Source organism: Tachyglossus aculeatus, chromosome 21, assembly GCF_015852505.1.
Source record: "Tachyglossus aculeatus isolate mTacAcu1 chromosome 21, mTacAcu1.pri, whole genome shotgun sequence".
Lineage (NCBI taxonomy): Eukaryota > Metazoa > Chordata > Mammalia > Monotremata > Tachyglossidae > Tachyglossus > Tachyglossus aculeatus.
The window spans coordinates 15,970,795-15,989,627 of record NC_052086.1 but is presented as its reverse complement, the minus strand read 5'-3'; the positions used below and the strand labels follow the sequence as shown (position 1 = coordinate 15,989,627).

Here is an 18,833-nt window from a genome sequence, read left to right as displayed (position 1 = left end):
TCACCTCACCCCTTTCTCACAGGGGTTATGTGCCTCTGTCACTGTGCCCACTCCAGTGACGGCAGCTACTGTGTTTGGGTCTTCTCTTGCGTTGAATGAGCATGCAAAGGCCGGGCTTCTGCAATCTGAGGTGGCTCAGTAGCAAGAGGGGACCCTTCCGTCAGCCCAAATTTTGCCATCAAATTCCCCCTGAGGGTCCCAATTCCAAGGCCGGCTAGATGGGCCCCTAGGATCGGGAGTGGGGACTATTCATCATTCATTCTGATGTGAGGTGACCCTGAGGTGTCTCAGTAGCAAGAGGGGACCCTTCCCTCAGAGGAGGAGGAGGAGTCACTGCAGGGTCACGAGAGCGTTTTGAGCCCCAACTCTTGCCCTCAAATTCCCCCAGAGGGTCCCAATTCCATGGCCGGGTAAGTGGGCCCCTAGGATCAGGAGTGGGGACTATTCATCATGCACTCATTCAATCACATTTACTGAGCACTTACTGTATGCAGAACACTGTACCAGGTGCTTGGGAAGCACAATACACCAATAAAGAGAGATAGTCCCTGCCCACAACAGGCTGACAGGCTAGAGACAGACATCAATACAAGTAAACAGGCATCGATACTAATAGAATTATAGATCTATAGATTATATATATGTAAGTGCTGTGGGGCAGGGAGGGGAGGAAAAGGGAGTGAGTTGTGGTGACATGGAAGGGAAGGGGAGCTGAAGAAAAGCGGGGCTTAGTCTGAGGAAGGTCTGAGGACCGGGATAAAGACCAGAACTGAGGTGCTCAGCTGGAGGACAAGGACCAGGACTGGGGAGAAGACCCTGGGTTCAGGCTACCCAGGCCTGTCACTGGGCATGAAGCCGACCGTCCCTATATGTTACCAACTTGTACTTCTCAAGCGCTTAGTACAGTGCTCTGCACACAGTAAGCGCTCAATAAATATGATTGAATGAATGAATGAGGCTGCAGGGAAGGTTGGTGACATTCCCCCTTTCTCACAGGGGTTATGTGCCCCTGTCACTGTGCCCACTCCAGTGATGGCAGCTACGGTGTTTGGGTCTTCTCTTGCATTGAACGAGCATGCAAATGCCGGGCTTCTGCAATCTGAGGTGGCTCAGTAGCAAGAGGGGACCCTTCCCTCAGCCCCCAGCTGGTACGGCAGGGCTGAGCCGCAGCCTGGAAGGGCCTCTTGCCGGTGGAGTTGGGCCACTCAGCCCGGGCGTGCAGCTGGGTCAGGGAGCGTGAGGGCGGAGGGGGTTGGGGGTGACTCCCATTGGCTAAATGTCTCTCAGTTTGGCCCCTCGGTTTCCCCAGCTCCTAAGGAAGGGCCCTCCCATAGATTGTAACAAGTTCTAGGAAGAGAACTAGGTCCCTTCAGTCTGGTGTTCTCCCCTCTGTTGGTGACTACTGGCGTTTTTAGCAACTGTCCTCATAATTAGGAAGGGATCACCCAACTGAGTCCCCTTGGGCTGTGAATGAGAAGCAGCTGGAGAGGACCTGGGTTCTAATACAGGCTCCGCTGCTTGTCTGCTGTGTGTCCTTGGGCATGTCACTTAATTACTTTGGGCTTCAATTGCCTCATCTGTAAAATAGAGATTAAGACAGGGTCCTATGTGGGACAGGGACTGTGTCCAACCAGACTATCCTGTATCTACCCTGCTATATCTACCCTTCTGCTTAGTATAATAATAATGATGGTATTTGTTAAGTGCTTACTATGTGCCAAGCACTGTTCTAAGCATTGGCACAATGCTTGGCATATAGTAATAATAATAATAATAATAATGATGGCATTTATTAAGCACTTACTATGTGTAGAGCACTGTTCTAAGCACTGGGGAGGTTACAAGGTGATCAGGTTGTCCCTCGTGGGGCTCACAGTCTTAATCCCCATTTTCCAGATGAGGTAACTGAGGCCCACAGAAGTTAAGTGATTTGCCCAAAGTCACACAGCTGACGATTGGCGGAGCTGGGATTTGAACCCATGACATCTGACCCCAAAGCCCGTGCTCTTTCCACTGAGCCATGCTGCTTCTCACTTAAGTAAGCACTTAACAGGTACCATTAAAGAAAAAAATAGGTATCCAAACACCTCCTGAGCCCCTGGGGGAGGTTTCAGTGGCTCCTGAAGGAAGGAGGCCTGAGAAGTCTGACCTCTTGGGAAATTAATTAGCAGAAACGGGGTTTGAGAAGTGGCATGGCTCAGTGGAAAGAGCCCGGGCTATGGAGTCAGAGGTCATGGGTTCAAATCCCAGCTCCACCATTTGTCAGCTGTGTGACTCTGGGCAAGTCACTTCACTTCTCTGTGCCTCAGTTCCCTCATCTGTAAAATGAGGATTAAGACTGTGAGCCCCTGTGGGACAACCTGATCACCTTGTAACCTCCGCAGCGCTTAGAACAGTGCTTTGCACATAGTAAGCGCTTAATAAATGCCATTTTTTATTATTATTATTATTTGGGACCCAGAGGTGCTGGGGGCTATCAGTGTGTGTGAGTTGGGGGAGGTTGTCTCAGAAATGAGTGTCTTGTTTCCCTGCTCCAGCTCCCCTCTGCTCCCCCATTTCCTCCCAACGGCTCCATGGCAGTGTGGAGTCTTTCACTCTATGATGCTGAGAAGCAGCATGGCCTAGTGGATAGAACACAGGCCTGGGAGCCAGAAGGACCTGAATAGTGCCAGCTCTGCCACTTTCCTGCTGTGTGACCTCAGGCAAGTCACTTAACTGCTCTGGGCCTCAGATCCCTCATCTGCAAAATGGGGCCTGTTCTACCTCCTGCTTAGACTGTGAGTCCCATGTGGGTCCTGATTATCTTGTTTCTACCTCAACGCTTAAGTGCGGTGCCTGACACATAGTATGCACTTAACAAATGCCACAATTATTATTATTATTATTCTTGGGATGCTGTGGAGTTAACATTTGTTCCATCCCATCCTTGCTCTCCGAAGGGGGCAAGGCCTCAGGTGCTCACCCCACCGCTTTGGGTGGGAGAGGGAAGCCAAGCATAGACTTTCCCTCTCGGCATTTGGGCTCAAGCACTTCCTGAAACTCACGAACCCTCCCAAGGTCAACGCAAATAATTGGAATAGACCAACCCTTCTTCGGAGAGGCAGTGTGTCCTAGTGGATAGAGCCTGGGCCTGGAAATCAGAAGGATCTGGGTTCTAATCCTGTCTCTGAATAATAATAATAATAATGGCATTTATTAAGCGCTTACTATGTGCAAAGCACTGTTCTAAGTGCTGGGGGGGGGGGGTTACAAGGTGATCAGGTTGTCCCACAGGGGGCTCACAGTCTTCATCCCCATTTTACAGATGAGCTAACTGAGGCCCAGAGAAGTGAAGTGACTTGCCCAAAGTCACACAGCTGACAATTGGCCGACCTGGGATTTGAACTCATGACCTCTGACTCCAAAGCCCATGCTCTTTTCACTGAGCCATGCTGCTTCTCATTATCTTGGGCAAGTCATTCACTTCTCTGTGCCTCAGTTACCTCATATGGAAAATGAGTATTAAGACTGAGGGCTCCACGTGGGACAGGTTCTGTGTCCAGTCTGTGCCCATCTCGATTTGCTCGTATCCACCCCAGTACTTGGTACAATGCTTGGCACACAGTAAGTGCTTCATTCATTCATTCAATTGTATTTATTGAGCGCTTACTGTGTGCAGAGCACTGTACTAAATGCTTGGGAAGTACAAGTTGGCAACATATAGAGACGGTCCCTACCTAACAGCGGGCTCACAGTCTAGAAGGGATGAATACCACAATTATTACCACAATTTCCAGGGGCTTTAAGGCTCCTCATCTCCAACTCAATCAATGGTATTTATTGAGTGCTTACTGTGTGTAGAGCACCGTAGTAAGCGCTTGGGAGAGTACAATATAACAGAGTTGGTAGACAAGTGCATTGTACCTCCTCATACCTGAGTGCTGAAGAGCAGGAACAGGAGCTGCCGCCCCCATTTTATAAAGGAGGGAAACTGAGAATGGAGATGACGCAGGAAGCCAGTGGAGGAGAAGAAAGAAGAAAAGGAAAAGGAAAAAAAGATAGGGGAGGAGGAGGAGAAGGATCTCGGGGGATTGATGTCTGGTGTGGTTCTTTCAGACGGACCTGTACTCGGGTGCCCTGTTTGTGCAGATCTGCCTGGGCTGGAACCTGTACCTCTCCACCGTCCTGATGCTGGTGGTCACAGCTCTCTACACCATTGCAGGTAAGGGACAGGAAGATAGTGGGGAGCTGGGAGTCAGAAGACCTGGGTTCTAATCCCCGCTCTGCCAATTGCCTGCTGTATGACTTTGGGCAAGTCACTTAACTTCCCTGGGCCCCAGTTTCCTCATCTGTAAAAGGGGAATGCAGTAGGTGTCCTCCTTCCTGCTTAGACTGTGAACCCCAAGTGGGGCAGGGACTGTGCCCATAGGGACTAGTTGTATCTACCCCTGTGCTTAGAATAGTGTTTGACACATAGTAAGTGCTTAACGAATACCATCATCAATCAATCAATCATATTTATTGAGCGCTTACTGTGTGCAGAGCACTGTACTAAGCGCTTGGGAAGTACAAGTTGGCAACATATAGAGACAATCCCTACCCAACAGTGGGCTCACAGTCTAGAATCATCATCATTATTATCATTATTATTACTCTTCAAAGGCCAAATGCAACTGCCTACTCCCATTCATTCCCAACTTGTACTTCCCAAGAGCTTAGTCCAGTGCTCTGCACACAGTAAGCGCTCAATGAATACGATATTCATTCAATCGTATTTATTGAGCGCTTACTGTGTGCAGAGCACTGGACTAAGCTCTTGGGAAGTACAAGTTGGCAACATATAGAGACGGTCCCTACCTGACAACGGGCTCACAGTCTAGAAGGGGGAGGCAGACAACAGAACAAAGCATGTGGACAGGTGTCAAGTCATCAGAATAAATAGAAGTAAAGCTAGATGCACATCATTAACAAAATCAATAGAATGGTAAATATGTACAAGTAAAATAGAGTAATAAATCTGTACAAACATATATACAGGTGCTATGGGGAGGGGAAGGAGGTAGAGGGGGAGATGGGGAGGAGGAGAGGAAATAGGGGGCTTAGTCCCAGACCCCAACGCTCTCCCCTGCCAAGGCTACTGAGGCTAGGGATGCTGAAACTAGACCAAAGTTCTGAGTACAAGGCTTCCACAGTTCTGTGGGAACAGGGCCCTAAGGGCTGAAGGACTGGGCTGGGCCTTCCTGCTCAGACCTGAATATTCCCTGCTCTTTCTCCTCCTCCTTCTCCTCCCTGTAACTTCTGAGACCAGGCTCGCGGCGAGGCAGGGGTCAGGCATGGCTTAGTGGGTACAGCACGGGCCTGGAAGTCGGAAGGATCTGGGTTCTAACCCCAGCTCCGCCGCTTGTCTGCTGTGTGACCTTGGGCAAATCCCTTCACTTCTCTGGGCCTCAGTTACCTCATCTTTAAAATACGGATAAAGACTGTGAGCCCTCTGTGGGACAGGGACTGTCCAAACTAATTAGCTTGTATCTACCCCAGCGCTTGACACATTGTGAGTTCTTAACAAATAATACTGTAATTATCATTAGTATTATTATTATTATTATCCTGGTGGTCAGGGACGGGGTGGCTGGGGGCCCCAAATGGCTGGACTGAATGAGCTGTGCTGAAGAGGAGCGCAGCCTTGACTCCAAGTGGTGTTGCCTTTGGCTTCTCCATTCATTCAGTCGTATCTGCTGAGCGCTTACTGCATGCAGAACACCTCCAATCCAGCAGTACTCGCCTCTTCAGGTCTCCAGAAGGAGGGTTGTCTGGATCTAGTCCTTAGCTACCCATCAGCTCACTCCCACCCCTTCCCAAAGCCCAGTTTCTGGTTCCAGCCTCTGAGGACAGGGCTGGGCACACTGCTCCTCTCTGACCCAGGACCACTAACCTCACTCTCTGCCGGCCTAAAGGCCTGATGCTCCTCCTGCTGCCCCCGACACAATTTCATTGCCAAAATGGCTCTTCTGGGCCTCCTGCTTATGCCAACCAGAGTCCAGCCCCTTCTGCCTTCCTCTCAGTACCGACTTGGACCCAAGGCCCATCACCTAGCCTGAACGTCCATCCCTGGTGCAAAGACCTGGCTCTGGTCTGACCAGCGGGGAAGGTCCATGGAAGCAGGGAGAGCCGGGCTTGGTGGGCTCTCTGGCAAGCCAGTAGCTGTAGTGGTAGCTTTTTTCTGAGCTTTTTTCAATAATGGAATTCGTTAAGCACTTGCTATGTGCCAGGCACTGTGGTAAGCACCGGAGTAAATGCATGATATGTTGGACACAGTCTACATCTCCCATGGGTCACACCATCTTAACCCCCATTGTACAGAGGAGGTAACTAAGGCCCAGAGAAGTTAAATGACTTTCTCAAGGTCACAAAGCAGGAAATGGCGGAGTCGGGATTAGAAGCGCTCAGGGCCTTTGGCATTGGGAGTAGAAGGAGGAGGGCTGAGGCACGCTCATACATTTCAAGAGCACCTTCCTCCCTATGGATTCTTGGATTATTCACTTGGTGCTCCTTCGTCGGTTGTTCTCTTGAACGAGCGCAAGAGTGAGAGAAACCTCCAGAAGCCCCCAAGTGATCCCACAGGGTCTGGGTTGGCATTTCTGCAGTTTGGGTGTCAAGTCTATGGTCCCACAGGGGGCCTAGGACACCAGCATTGCCACATGGCAGAAAGTGAGTGTGTGTATTGTCTGGGGGAATGTTCCACTGGGACCCTACTCATGTAATGGGATTGGTTCCTGGGAGCTACCTGAAACCCAGCAACTGAAAACATCGAGTCTTTAGGTCAGGGCCAAGATAGCCAATCAATCATTGACCTTTAGGAAGGGGGAGGTTGTGTGTGTGTTTGTACATGGGCGTTTATGCATGAATGAGAGAAAGAAGCAAGAGATGAATGAGTGGGTTCCATTCCACCTTCTTTCTCCCCTCTGCCATTGTCCTACCCACAAAGCTGCTCTTAGACCAAAAAATCAGAAAGGAAACACTGAGTGTCGACAAGCCCTTGCTGTCTTTAAGATCCCTTATGCGGCAGTCCCCTATATGGGGCCGAATGGGTGATCCTTGGTGATCCATGGTGAATGAGCAGGGATGAGAAGCAGTGTGGCTCAGTGGAAAGAGAATGGGCTTTGGAGTCAGAGGTCACGGGTTCAAATCCCAGCTCTGCCAATTGTCAGCTGTGTGACTTCGGGCAAGTCACTTCACTTCTCTGTGCCTCAGTTACCTCATCTGTAAAATGGGGATTAAGACTGTGAGCCCTGCCGTGGGACAACCTGATCACCTTGTAACCTCCCCAGCGCTTAGAACAGTGCTTTGCACATAGTAAGCACTTAATAAATGCCATTATTATTATTATTATTATTATTATGAAAGCGGTAGAAGGCTAATGGGTAAGGTCGGTCTTTTTGCTTCGGCAGAAAAGGAGAAAGGGAAGAGGAATAAACATCCCCTCCTCCCTCTTTGTTCATTGTTCCCTTGTGTCCAATCACCCTTTATTCTTCTGCTCCTCTTCCTGCTCCTCCTCTGCCCCTGCCGCCCCAATCAGGGTGGAGATCCTGACCCTCCACACGGCTCTCTCTTCTTGCAGGGGGCCTAGCCGCTGTGATTTATACGGACGCATTGCAGACACTCATCATGCTAATTGGCGCTGTCATCTTGGCGATTAAAGGTAGGGAGAAGGCTCAGGCCCTCATGCTGAGGGCAATTAAAAAAAATTGTGGTATTTGTTAAGCACTATGTGCTAAGGACTGGGATGGATACAAGCAAATCAGGGTTGGACACAGTTCCTGTTCCATATGGAGCTCACAGTCTTCATCCCCATTTTACAGATGAGGTAACTGAGGCCCAGAGAAGTGAAGTGACTTGTGCAAAGTCACACAGTAGACAAGTGGCAGAGCCGGGATTAGAACCCAGGTCCTTCTGATTCCTGGGCCCGTGCTCTATCCACTAGGCCACACTGCCTCTCAGAGAGGTTTCCTTTCAGGGACTCTCTCTCGAAGACAATAACATCCACAAATCAAGCTGAGTAAATTTCAAGTCTTTTATTGGTTTGGTTTCTGCCATACATCTTTTTGCTTTCTGGGTCTTTAAATACTCAACGCCAAATATTCAGGTGATAATACAGATGGAAAGGCCAGCAACAGAAGTGGCAGTCAACACGGTCCTCTCCCCCAAATAGCTCAGCAGCTGTTGGCTCAGCAAGAATTAGTTGTGGTGTCTACAGTCACGGAGTAAAGCACATCAGGTGGTCCCACTGGAAACACCTGCAACCGATTTGCCCCCATTAAAAGAGGGCCAAAGTGAGTGGTCCCCATTGCCCCTCTCTGCCTCATCCTCCTCCAGCTCTCCTGTAGAAGCAGAACCCTTCCTCGGTTTGGGCCCAGGATCAGACTGCTTGATTAACCCAAGAAAAGTTGGGTTTCCAGTGCATATTTCTCTGCTGTGGTTCTACTACACACAGGAGCTAGAAACAGACTTTGAAAAAGCTACAATTCAGAGGCAAAAAACCCACCTACGTCTCTCAACCATTAAAAAAATAATAATCCCCAGAAACAATACAAAAAAAAAAAGAACCCTCACAAAACAGTAACACGGACCACTGGCCGAGGGGGAGGAAGTGGGCTGCCCTGATGGTGGGATCTCCAGACCAAGCCGGCTCCCGCAGGATTCCCAGAGCTGGTAGATGCCAGGTTTCAACTTTGTACCTTGGTGCCTAGAGGTGCTAAATCCATCCTGTCTCTGGGGGGGCCATACCATCCTGAATCAGTTACTGGGACTGGTCTCTAGCCCAAGCCCCTGGGGACCCCCCTCAAAGCCACCCCAGCATTCCCTCTCTTCTTTCAAAAACCTGGTCGGGGCATTGGGCACTTCCTGTCTAGACCTATTGGACAGCAGCAAACTTGCCTTGGCTCGGGCTGGAGAAGCAGGAAGATTCAGCTGCCGGCTACTTCTCCTTCCCATTACGGATGGGGAATTTGCTGTCGAGTCTTGGTTCTGAGGGCACCTGGCATTCCTACACTGTGCACCATATAAGGCACCCCAGCCTCTAAAGGCAACCAGCTTCCTCCCCAAATAGGCTTTGCTTCCTCCCCAAATAGGCTCTGCTCCCATTTTTTTTGAGAGTGAATTACCAACAGGTAAAGACAGATCCCACCACAGCAGCAGGGAGACTACTGCCTTGCTTAGAACAGCGCTCCTCAGATAGTGAGTGCTCAATAGATACCATTGATCGATGGATCAAAGACCAGACCCTCTCTGGTCACATAAGCACCATGAGGCCTTCAGAGGGATGATAGGTTGTCCAGTGCGGCACTTGGGCTGGGATCGATGGTGCCTAAGGATCGCACATCATCTCAGAATGGGCCGAGTCTGCCAACTGTGATTCTGTCAGTGGTGACTTTGAGCCCCGACAGCCAGTGTTCAGGTTTCAATCTTCCCTGGCAGCTCACCTGGTTCTTCACCCCCTCTGTCTTCTAAGCTCTTACCCTGGTTTCCCATTTACCTACAGGTTCCTGCAAAAATGCATATGCGCACACACTGGGCTAGGTAGAAACCGGAACCCCAGGGAAGCCTCATCTAACCCTTTTTGGGCACCAAAATGTTGGCAAAACCTTGGGTGAGCAGTGGTCCTTTCTGCTGGGGCCCCTGCCTCAGTAAGACAGCTGCAGGCATCTTTTAGGGCAGCTGTTGTTTCAAATGTCCAGCCCTAGTGCCACTGTAGAGAAGGAAGCGGGTGTGGAAACTTGAGGCCCCCAAAGCACCCCCCAAAAGCCAGGAAGCCACTGAAGGCCTATAGACTGCAAGCTCATTGTGGGCAAGGAATCTGACTGTTATTGTATTGTATTCTCCCAAGTGCTTAGTACAGTGTTCTGCACACAGTAAGTGATCAATAAATATGATTGCCTGACTGGCTTGCAGCCAAGCTGAAAGGGAAGGGGCCTGGATAGGAAGGATAAATCTCTTGGCTGCTTCTGAATGGAGGGAAAGGATTCAGCAATCTTAGGGTTTGGGGAAAAAAATCATATTGCTTGGGGAGGGGGACGAACCAAAAGGAGAGCAGGGAGAAGCTGGGAAACGGGTCTTCTGGAAGAGCCTAGATGTCCAAAGGGTCAGCCTGGAATCTGGCTCTCTGGGCCAAACTGGTGGCTAAAACAATATCTCTAGGGATTTGTCCTGAGGGGTTGTTCTGGGTCCCTCTAGATTCACTGGGATATCCTTTTATCCATTCTGATTGCTGTTCCATTCCTGCTGTCGTGAGGCAGTTCCTGAGGGGCAGTGCTTGGTGCCCAATTCCCCTGCTGGCCTCAGGAGAAAGGCACGGAAGCCTATCCCCTATCTCTTCCCATCCTCTCTGAATTGCTCTCCCCCAAATCCCCAGTCCCCTCAGGTTGCTGGGCTCAGGCATCCAGGAAGCAGGTTTGGTTACACAGACCTGAGCTGACAAAAAGGCTGCTTGTGAGTTTGGGGTCAGAGAAGACCCCACTGGACAGGAGATCTCCTGGAGAGACAGAAACCCAGCTCCAGCAGGCCAAAGGATGGGCTCCAGGTTTTCTCCCCGCCCCTTCAGAAGACAGCACCCGAGCTCTCGCTCAGAAGGAGGAAAAAGCCCCCAGAGGGCTTAGTCCCAGAAAAAGGCCTTGCTTCTCTGTTGGGAGAGCTCTGGGGTCCGGGATCGGGGTTAGCAAGCCCACTGAGCTGGACTGTCTGCTTCTCCTCGGACTGCCAATCCCTCTCTGACCCAGCCAGGCGGGGGCAAACAGAGAGCTTTGGACTTTCTAAGTGAGCAATTGTGGCTCACCCTTGGCCCCGCCTGTCCACACGGCCAAACTGCTCCTAGGGTCACGAGCTCAGGGATGTGTCTGGCAGAAGGGATTTGGTCAGCAAGCTCCTGTTTTGACCACCACCACGGCAACCCCTCTGCTCCCAACATGGCTAGAAACACAGAGATGCTAGCCGTGATGAGAGTGTAACTGTCTCCCAAGCCAGACTCTGCCGACCGGTCTTAGACTGATTGGTCTCTGAGGGTCTCGAGCAGCTTTTAGATCGCACAGCTCAGGGCTGGTGTGAGACAGTAGGTGAAATGAAAGGGGGGCTTCCAGGAAGCGCTGCGGAAGTTGAGCTAAGTCTCTGAGGCGGGAGGGAAGCTGGGGGGTGGGGAGGGGGACAGAGAGGTGCTAGGCCCAGGCAGCCATACCCTAACCCTCTCTCAAGGAGCTGCCAATCCCTGTCAGCGAGGTTTTCTTCTTACCATACCCAAACCAATCGAGACCTTCCCTCTGAGGGCCCTGTGGTGCGGGATGGACCAGCAGAAACGCCCCCGTACTGTTAACAGGAATCTAATAGTACCAGTGTGCAAAACGCTCATTTAATAGTTTCTTTTTCTTTAAATACAAATAAAATACAATCATAAAACTTGAGTTTTTTCACACCCCGCCTCTCCTCCGCGTGCCCCACCAGGGGAGAGCTGGGGGAGGCGAAAAGACTCCAGACTTGATGGACTAGGAAGTTTGTTGCAGGATTAGAGTGTGCTACCAGCTGATTCAACGAGAGAACTGAGAAAATGCATCTGAAATCTCCCGGGCCACCATTCTCTGCCCTCCACCACTCCCTCCCCCACCCCCTTTATCTTTCAGCTTTTAACCAGATCGGGGGTTACCACCAGCTGGAGGCCACGTACATGAAGGCCGCCCCAGCCAAGGTGGTCCCCAACACTACGTGCCACCTTCCCCGGCCCGACGCCATGCACCTTTTCCGAGACCCCGTGGCGGGGGACCTGCCATGGACCGGGATGACGTTTGGCTTGACCGTCCTGGCCACCTGGTACTGGTGCACCGATCAGGTAAACGTAAACATCTCCCCGGCTTGCCCTGACCCTCCCTCCGCCTCCACCATTCCCCTGTACGGCGCGATTGCATCCCCCCCGTGGTCATCCGCGATCCAAGCAGCATGGTCTAGAATAGTTGCACGCTGAGAAAAAGAGAGAGAAAGTGAGAGAGAAAGTGGGAGAGAGAGGGAGGGAGAGCACGTTTGCCTGTAGGGGAGGGGTCGCTACAGGTCCTTGTGGCTCGTGGGTCCGTGGTTCCTCCTCCTGGAATCGGGGGATTGCCACTGGCCTCCTCCCGCCTTGTTCTTTAGGTACTTGGTCTGCGACAGTTTGGAGTAAGGGATGCCAAACGGGGTCCTCATCTCGTCCAGGGTCCTGCTCTCGGCCGGGGGCTGGCTTTTGCCGGCTCTCAGGGGGCCGCTGTCTGGCGAGAGGCGGGAGGGGGGCCTGCCCTTGGTCCCGGTGTAACCCTGACTCTGCCAGTATCGCTGCCCCGCCGCGGCCGGGCTGGGCTTCTGGGCGGATTGCTGGTGGCCGTCGCTCGGGTGGGCGCCGTCCCGCCGGTACTTGGGTAGGCCGGGGTTCCTCACCAACTGCTGGCAGCTGTCCTTGTCTCTGCCCCCGGGCGGGGGACGCTTGTCTCCGTAGTGGTAAAACTGCTGCCCCTGCTGGGACGGAACAAGACGGGAAACGGCCGGTGAGCCGACGGCTTGCGTTCTTTGCTTTTCAGAAGGGCCCAGGTTTGCTGGATTGGGCACCTCGGGCTATTCTGGGGCCTTGGGCGAGCCATGCTCCGCGCTCCCCCTCAAGAGAATGGTGCGGGAAGGTCAAGTGACGGGGACAAGCCGTGTGGAAGCAGCGTGGCCTAGTGGGAAGAGCACGTGCCTGGGAGCCGGGGGACCTGGGTTCTAATTCAGCTCTGCCTCTTGGCTGCTGTAGGACCTTGGGCAAGTTACTTTACTTCTCTAGGCTCAGTTACCTCATCTATAAAATGGAGATTCAATACCTGTTCTCCCTTCAATTTAGACTGTGAGCCCCATGTAGGTCAGGGACTGTGTCCAACCTCATTATCTTGTAACAACCCCAGCGCTTCGTACAGTGCCTGATACATAATAAGCATTCAACAAGATCATGAAAAATAATCTCCCGAAACAAGCAACGACAAGGCCATCTCTAGCTCTCTAATGTGTCAAGAAGATAGAGAAGCAGCGTGGCTCAGTGGAAAGAGCTCGGGCTTTAGAGTCAAAGGTCATGGGTTCAAACCCCAGCTCCGCCAACTGTCAGCTATGTGACTTCAGGCAAGTCACTTAACTTCTCTGTGCCTCAGTTCCCTCATCTGTAAAATGGGGATTAAGACTGTGAGTACCCCAAGGGACAACCTGATCCCTTGTAACCTCCCCAGCGCTTAGAACAGTGCTTTGCACATAGTAAGCGTTTAATAAATGCCATCATTATTATTATCATTAAGAAGATGAAATTCATTCATTCAGTGGTATTTATTGAGTGCTTACTGTGTGCAGAGCACTGTTCTAAGCGTTTGGAAAGTACAGTTCTGCAATAGAGACAATCCCTGCCCACAACAGGCTTACAGTCTAGAATCTGTTAGGTCCTCGTGCTCCTTAAAGGCAGAAGCCGGACCCCACATCTACAGGGTGCTACTAGTCTACCAATAGTTTACCTCTCATGAGACAGGAGAGTGGAGTTCAGAGAGGTTCTCAAACCAACCCCTATCTTGAGTTGCTCAGCCCTGGGCTTAAAAGATAGCAAACGGTGAGGTCCGAACAAAAGGCAGTTTAAACTCTGCCTCTTCATTTTGGGATGTGGGGAGGAGAGTTAATAATTGTGATCCTCGTTAAGCGCTTCCTATGTGTCAAGCACTATTCAAAACACTGGGGTGATGACCCGGTACTCATCACCCTTAGAGAAGCAGCGTGGCTCAGTGGAAAGAGCACGGGCTTTGGAGTCAGAGGTCATGGGTTCAAATCCCAGCTCCACCACTTGTCAGCTGTGTGACTTTGGGCAAGTCACTTCACTTCTCTGTGCCTCAGCTACCTCATCTGTAAAATGGCGATGAAGACTGTGAGCCCCCTGTGGGACAACCTGATCACCTTGTAACCTCCCCAGTGCTTAGAACAGTGCTTTGCACATAGTAAGTGCTTAATAAATGCCATTATTATTATTATTATTATTATTATCAGGTTGGACCCAATCCCTGTCCCACTTGGGGCTCACAGTCTGAGTAGGTGGGAGAACAGGTATTGAACCCCCATTTTACAGATGAAGAAACAGAGGCACAGAGAAGTGACTTGCCCAAGGTCACACAGCAGGCACGTGGTGGAGCCGGAATTAGAACCCAGGTTTTTTGACTCTCAGGTCTGTGCTCTTCCCATCAGACCACACTGCTTTCTAGGGTTAGAGAGAGAGATTCTGATGCACACGTTTGTGCCTAACACTAAACCCTGAGGTTATTTGTCTACAGGCAGATATTTGTTTTTTTCACTTGAGTGATGGAGAAAGCAATAGGTGTGTCAGTCAGTAATGTGTATCTTTACTAAGAGTCATGGGTTCAAATCCTGGCTCTGCCAATTGTCAGCTGTGTGACTTTGGGCAAGTTGCAGCTTCTTTGTTCCTCAGTTACCTCATCTGTAAAATGGGGATTAAGACTGTGAGCCCCCCCATGGAACCACCTGATCACCTTGTAACCTCCCCAGCACCTAGAACAGTGCTTTGCACATAGTAAGCACTTAATAAATGCCATTATTATTATTATTATTATTAAGGGTCCTCAGGGGATAGGGTTGAGGAAGAAGACTAGAACTATATCTTCAATCATAATAATAATAATTATGGTAAACGTTAAGCCCTAACTATGGGCCAAACACTGTTCCAAGCTGAGGTAGATACAAGTTAATGAGGTTGGACATAGTCCCTGTCCTGCAAAGGGCTCAAAGTCTCAACCCCCATTTTACAGATGAGGCAACTGAGGCCCAGAGAAGTTAAATGACTTGCCCAAGGTCACACACCAGACATGTGGCGGAGCCGGGGTTAGAATGCATTATTTTCTGATTTCCAGGCCATTCTCTAGCCACTGAGCCATGCAGCTTCTCACTACACCCTGCTGGTTTTAAGTGCTTAGCTTGGGGCCTGGCATTGAGAAAATGCTTAACAAATACCACAAGTCTTCTTCTTATTAGGATGGAAGTAGGTGACACTGATGTGGGGTGGGGCCAGTATCTCTGGAAGACAACGTGGCAGCAGAAATGACCTGTGGCCTTAGAGGCTTTTTAGGACTCAACGGCTCAGTGAATACAGCTCTGGACTCTGGTCTGGACCTTTTGGGTCAGCCTGTTATTTCCCAGTCATTTCCTCATACAGTGCTTTGGCACAAAAGCTGAGGCAGAGGGACGTGGGAGTTGGCGGAAGGGAAGGGGCCCGGAGCTCCGACTGGTCTTGGAGGATGGCTTCCTGGTTGCCAGCAAACTTACTTCATGGGGCAGGATCTGGTCAGCCGGGTGACCCCGAGCTAGAGCCAAGGGTCAGCTCTGCCGCTGGCCACCTCCTCTGAAGCTGCCTTGCTGTGGGCGTGCGTGGGCCATGGCACCAATAAGGATTTCCTCCTCAGGTGCCATCAGGCTGAACCCGAGCTCCGTGAAGTCACGTAGCTCTGCCCAGACCTCGGCTCAGAGACATCCGCCCTTTCGCTTTCCTTTCTTTCACTTTGCCCTGCAGCCGCTGACGATATGTCCTTGTCACCCCGGCTGGGTGGATACCAGGCTTCTTGGGAGAGTTTCCCCTCACCAAAATGCCCATGAAGACCCAAACCGGAGGAAATTAACCAACGGCAGGGATCGGGTGGGAGGGTGACTCTCCAGCTGAAAGACTCCCATCTAACTGTCTAAGGCACAGCCAGCCTGGAGACAGAAAGCAGTCGGCGGCGGCAATCAGGGCCGTGATCCAGGACCGTGGACCACCTGAGGAGGGGGTTTGGGACCCCTCCTGGTGGGACAACAGAAACCTCAGTCACAGAGGGACTGTGAGAAGCAGTGTGGCTCAGTGGAAAGAGCACGGGCTTTGGAGTCAGAGGTCATGGGTTCAGATCTCGGCTCCGCCACTTGTCAGCTGCGTGACTTTGGGCAAGTCACTAAACTTCTCTGGGCCTCAGTTCCCTCATCTGTAAAATGGGGCTGAAGATTGTGAGCCCCACGTGGGGCAACCTGATCACCGTGTAAACTCCCCAGTGCTTAGAACAGTGCTTGACACATAGTAAGTGCTTAACAAATGCCATCCTAAATAAGAGGGACTGGCAACCAGGGTAACCCAGAACCCAGAACAGCAACATGGGGAAGCAATGTGGCCTAGTGGAGAGAGCCCAGGCCTGGGACTCGGAGGGCCTGGGTTCTAATCCCAGCTCTGCCACATACCTGCGTTGTGACCTTGGGCGAGTCACTTTATTTCTCTGTGTCTCAGTCCCCTTAACTGCAGAATGGGAATTCAATGCCTGTTCTCCCTCCTACTTAGATTGTGAGCTGCACGTGGGACCTGATTATCTTGTATCTCCCTCAGTGCTTGGCACATAGTAAATGCTTAACAAATACCATAATTATTATTATTATTATTAGAACATACCCTCCCTCTTAGACTGTGGGCCCCATGCGGGACAGGGACTGCGTCCTGCCTGATTATCTTGTATCTAACCCAGTGCTCGGCACAGTGCTTGGCACAGGGTAAGCGCTTGAGCCCACCGTTATTGGCTAAGGCCTTTTTTTCAATTTTTTCACTGGTCTCCCTTGAAGAGCTGGTCCCCAGCCCTCACATAAAAATGACCGTTTCATACTTTGTGTGAACTCACGTTTCCCTGGAGTGGTTTGGTCCAGCATTGTGGAGGACACTGAGACCTGCCTCTAGAGCTAAAGGGATGGAGAGATGCTGCAATGGAATTCTTCAGGGCATTGCAACCTGGCCTAGTGGAAAGACCAGGGGCCTGAGAGTCAGGGGATCTGGGTTCTAATTCTGATTCTGCCACTTGCCTGCTCTGTGTCACCTTGGGCAAGTCCCTTAACTTCTCTGTGCCTCAGTTTTCTCATTTGTAAAGTGGGGTTTCAAAACCTGTTCTCCCTCCTACTGCGAGCCCCGTGTAGGACAAGGACTGTGTACAATCTGCTTATGACAGGGACTGTGTACAATCTGGTTATCTTGTATCTACCCCAGTGCTTCGAATATTGGTTGGTATGTAGTAAGTGCTCAATGAATACCATAATTGTTATTTCTATTATCATTATTATTATTTTAATGGTAATCATTAAGCTCTTATTATTTGCCAGACACCGTACTAAGTGCTGGGTTAGATACAAGTTGATCAGGTTGGACACGGCCCATGTCCCACACGGGGCTCACAATCTCAATCCCCATTTTGCAGATGAGGTAACTGAGGCACAGAGAAGTTAAGTGACTTGTCCAAGATCACAAAGCAGACAAGTGGAGGAGCCGGGATCAGAAACCAGGTCCTTTCTGCTCCATCCACTAGGCCATGTTGCTTCCATTATTGGTCTCCTGGCTCAGGAAAGCTGGTCTCCCCCTCTAGACTGACTGTAAGCTCACTGGGGGGCAGGGAATGTGTCTGTTTACTGTTATACTGTCCTCTCCCAAACACTTAGTAGAGTGCTCTGCACACAGTAAATGCTCAGTAAATACAACTGACTGACAATGTTGTTGAAATTGACACGGGATAGGAAGAACTTGGAGAGTTGAGAATCAGCGTGGACAGTTGCATCCTTTTGTGCTAAACACTGACGGTTGGAAGAGCGATGCTCTTCAGTCTGAAGATGAACTTCTCTCAGATTCTTGATACTACTGATCAAATTTGTTTGGCTTTGGACGTTTGGGGGCCAGGCTCTGTTCAGGGACCGATGAGAATACCCACAACTCCCGGGGAGATGCCTCCAGGGGCAGAGTTTTAAAGCCACCACACTTCCCGGGCTGGTGGGAGAGGCTCAGGCCAGCCACTGTCCTACCTAACCTGACTGTTTCCCCTCTCCTCCCCAGGCCTCTTCTCAGCCAGTTGCTCCACGCAGCAGAACGGGAGGCCTTCCGTGGACTGACCCATGGAAGATCAGTGGGCCTCTTTTCCTGGCTCCATTCTTCCCTCTCCTTTCCTCCAGGCTACCCACAGTGACAGTGACAGTTAATAATACCACAGTTATTTTCCAGCACTTAGTACAGTGCTTGGCACTTAGTAAGTGTATAACAAATACCACAGTTAAATATTCCTTTCCTGGACCTACTGATATTTAAGCGCTTGCTATGTGCAGAGTGCTGTTCTTAAATGCGAGGGTAGATAAAGATTAACCAGACTAGACACAGTCCCTGCCCTGCATGGGCCACACTACTTTCCAAAACTTAACACATTAGTGATTTGGAAGCCCTTCAAATCCCACTGCAACAGGCCCCTGGGCCCTCTGGTTTCAGTTTCAGGAATAGAGGAGAGCTTATTTACTCCCAACCAGAACCTGAGGACAAAACCATTTTACTCTCCCTCCACCCTCGACCACCCTCTCACTACTAGCATTCCCTTCCTCTGACATGCTTCATTGCCACACGGAGGCAAGCTACTGGGGCTTTTGAAATGGACCCTTGCCTGACTGATAGCCAGATTTGGGCCTAAGAGAGCCCCTCTCCTAAACCCTGTCAAAAGCCACTGCTCAGGCTCTCCTGAGGCCTGTCATCCGTAATGGGACCCCATTCTCTAGACTGTATGCTTGTTGTGGGCAGGGAATGTCTGTTTATTGTTATATTGTACTCCCCAAGTGCTCACTACAGTGCTCTGCACACAGTAAGCGTTCAATAAATACAACTTTATGAACATTCTCAAAGACAACACCATGCAGGTTTCGCCCTTCCCTACACCTCCAAATCCACAGCGAAGCGGAAGGTAATAATTATAATAATGCTACTGATAATAAAACTAATAATAATATTAGTAGCTCCCGCCCCCCTGGAACTC

The 18,833-nt window shown here is 50.6% G+C and overlaps 2 protein-coding genes across 3 annotated transcripts in view; one reads left to right on the top strand and one right to left on the bottom strand.

Annotated features, from left to right (window-relative positions):
* The window catches only part of SLC5A10 (solute carrier family 5 member 10), a 166,462-nt gene that overhangs the window by 25,481 nt on the left and 122,148 nt on the right, over positions 1 to 18,833 (top strand). For both annotated transcript variants that reach the window (XM_038763169.1, XM_038763168.1), the window contains 3 exons: positions 4,096 to 4,201; positions 7,598 to 7,678; positions 11,643 to 11,848. In XM_038763169.1, coding sequence (XP_038619097.1) covers positions 4,096 to 4,201; positions 7,598 to 7,678; positions 11,643 to 11,848 — 393 coding nt within the window. The remainder of the gene's footprint in view (positions 1 to 4,095; positions 4,202 to 7,597; positions 7,679 to 11,642; positions 11,849 to 18,833) is intronic.
* Positions 11,857 to 18,833, bottom strand: part of FAM83G (family with sequence similarity 83 member G) — a 57,496-nt gene continuing 50,519 nt past the window's right edge. Inside the window, exon 5 of the mRNA XM_038763167.1 lies at positions 11,857 to 12,501. Within this exon, the coding sequence (XP_038619095.1) occupies positions 12,058 to 12,501 (444 nt within the window). The 3' untranslated portion in view covers positions 11,857 to 12,057. The remainder of the gene's footprint in view (positions 12,502 to 18,833) is intronic.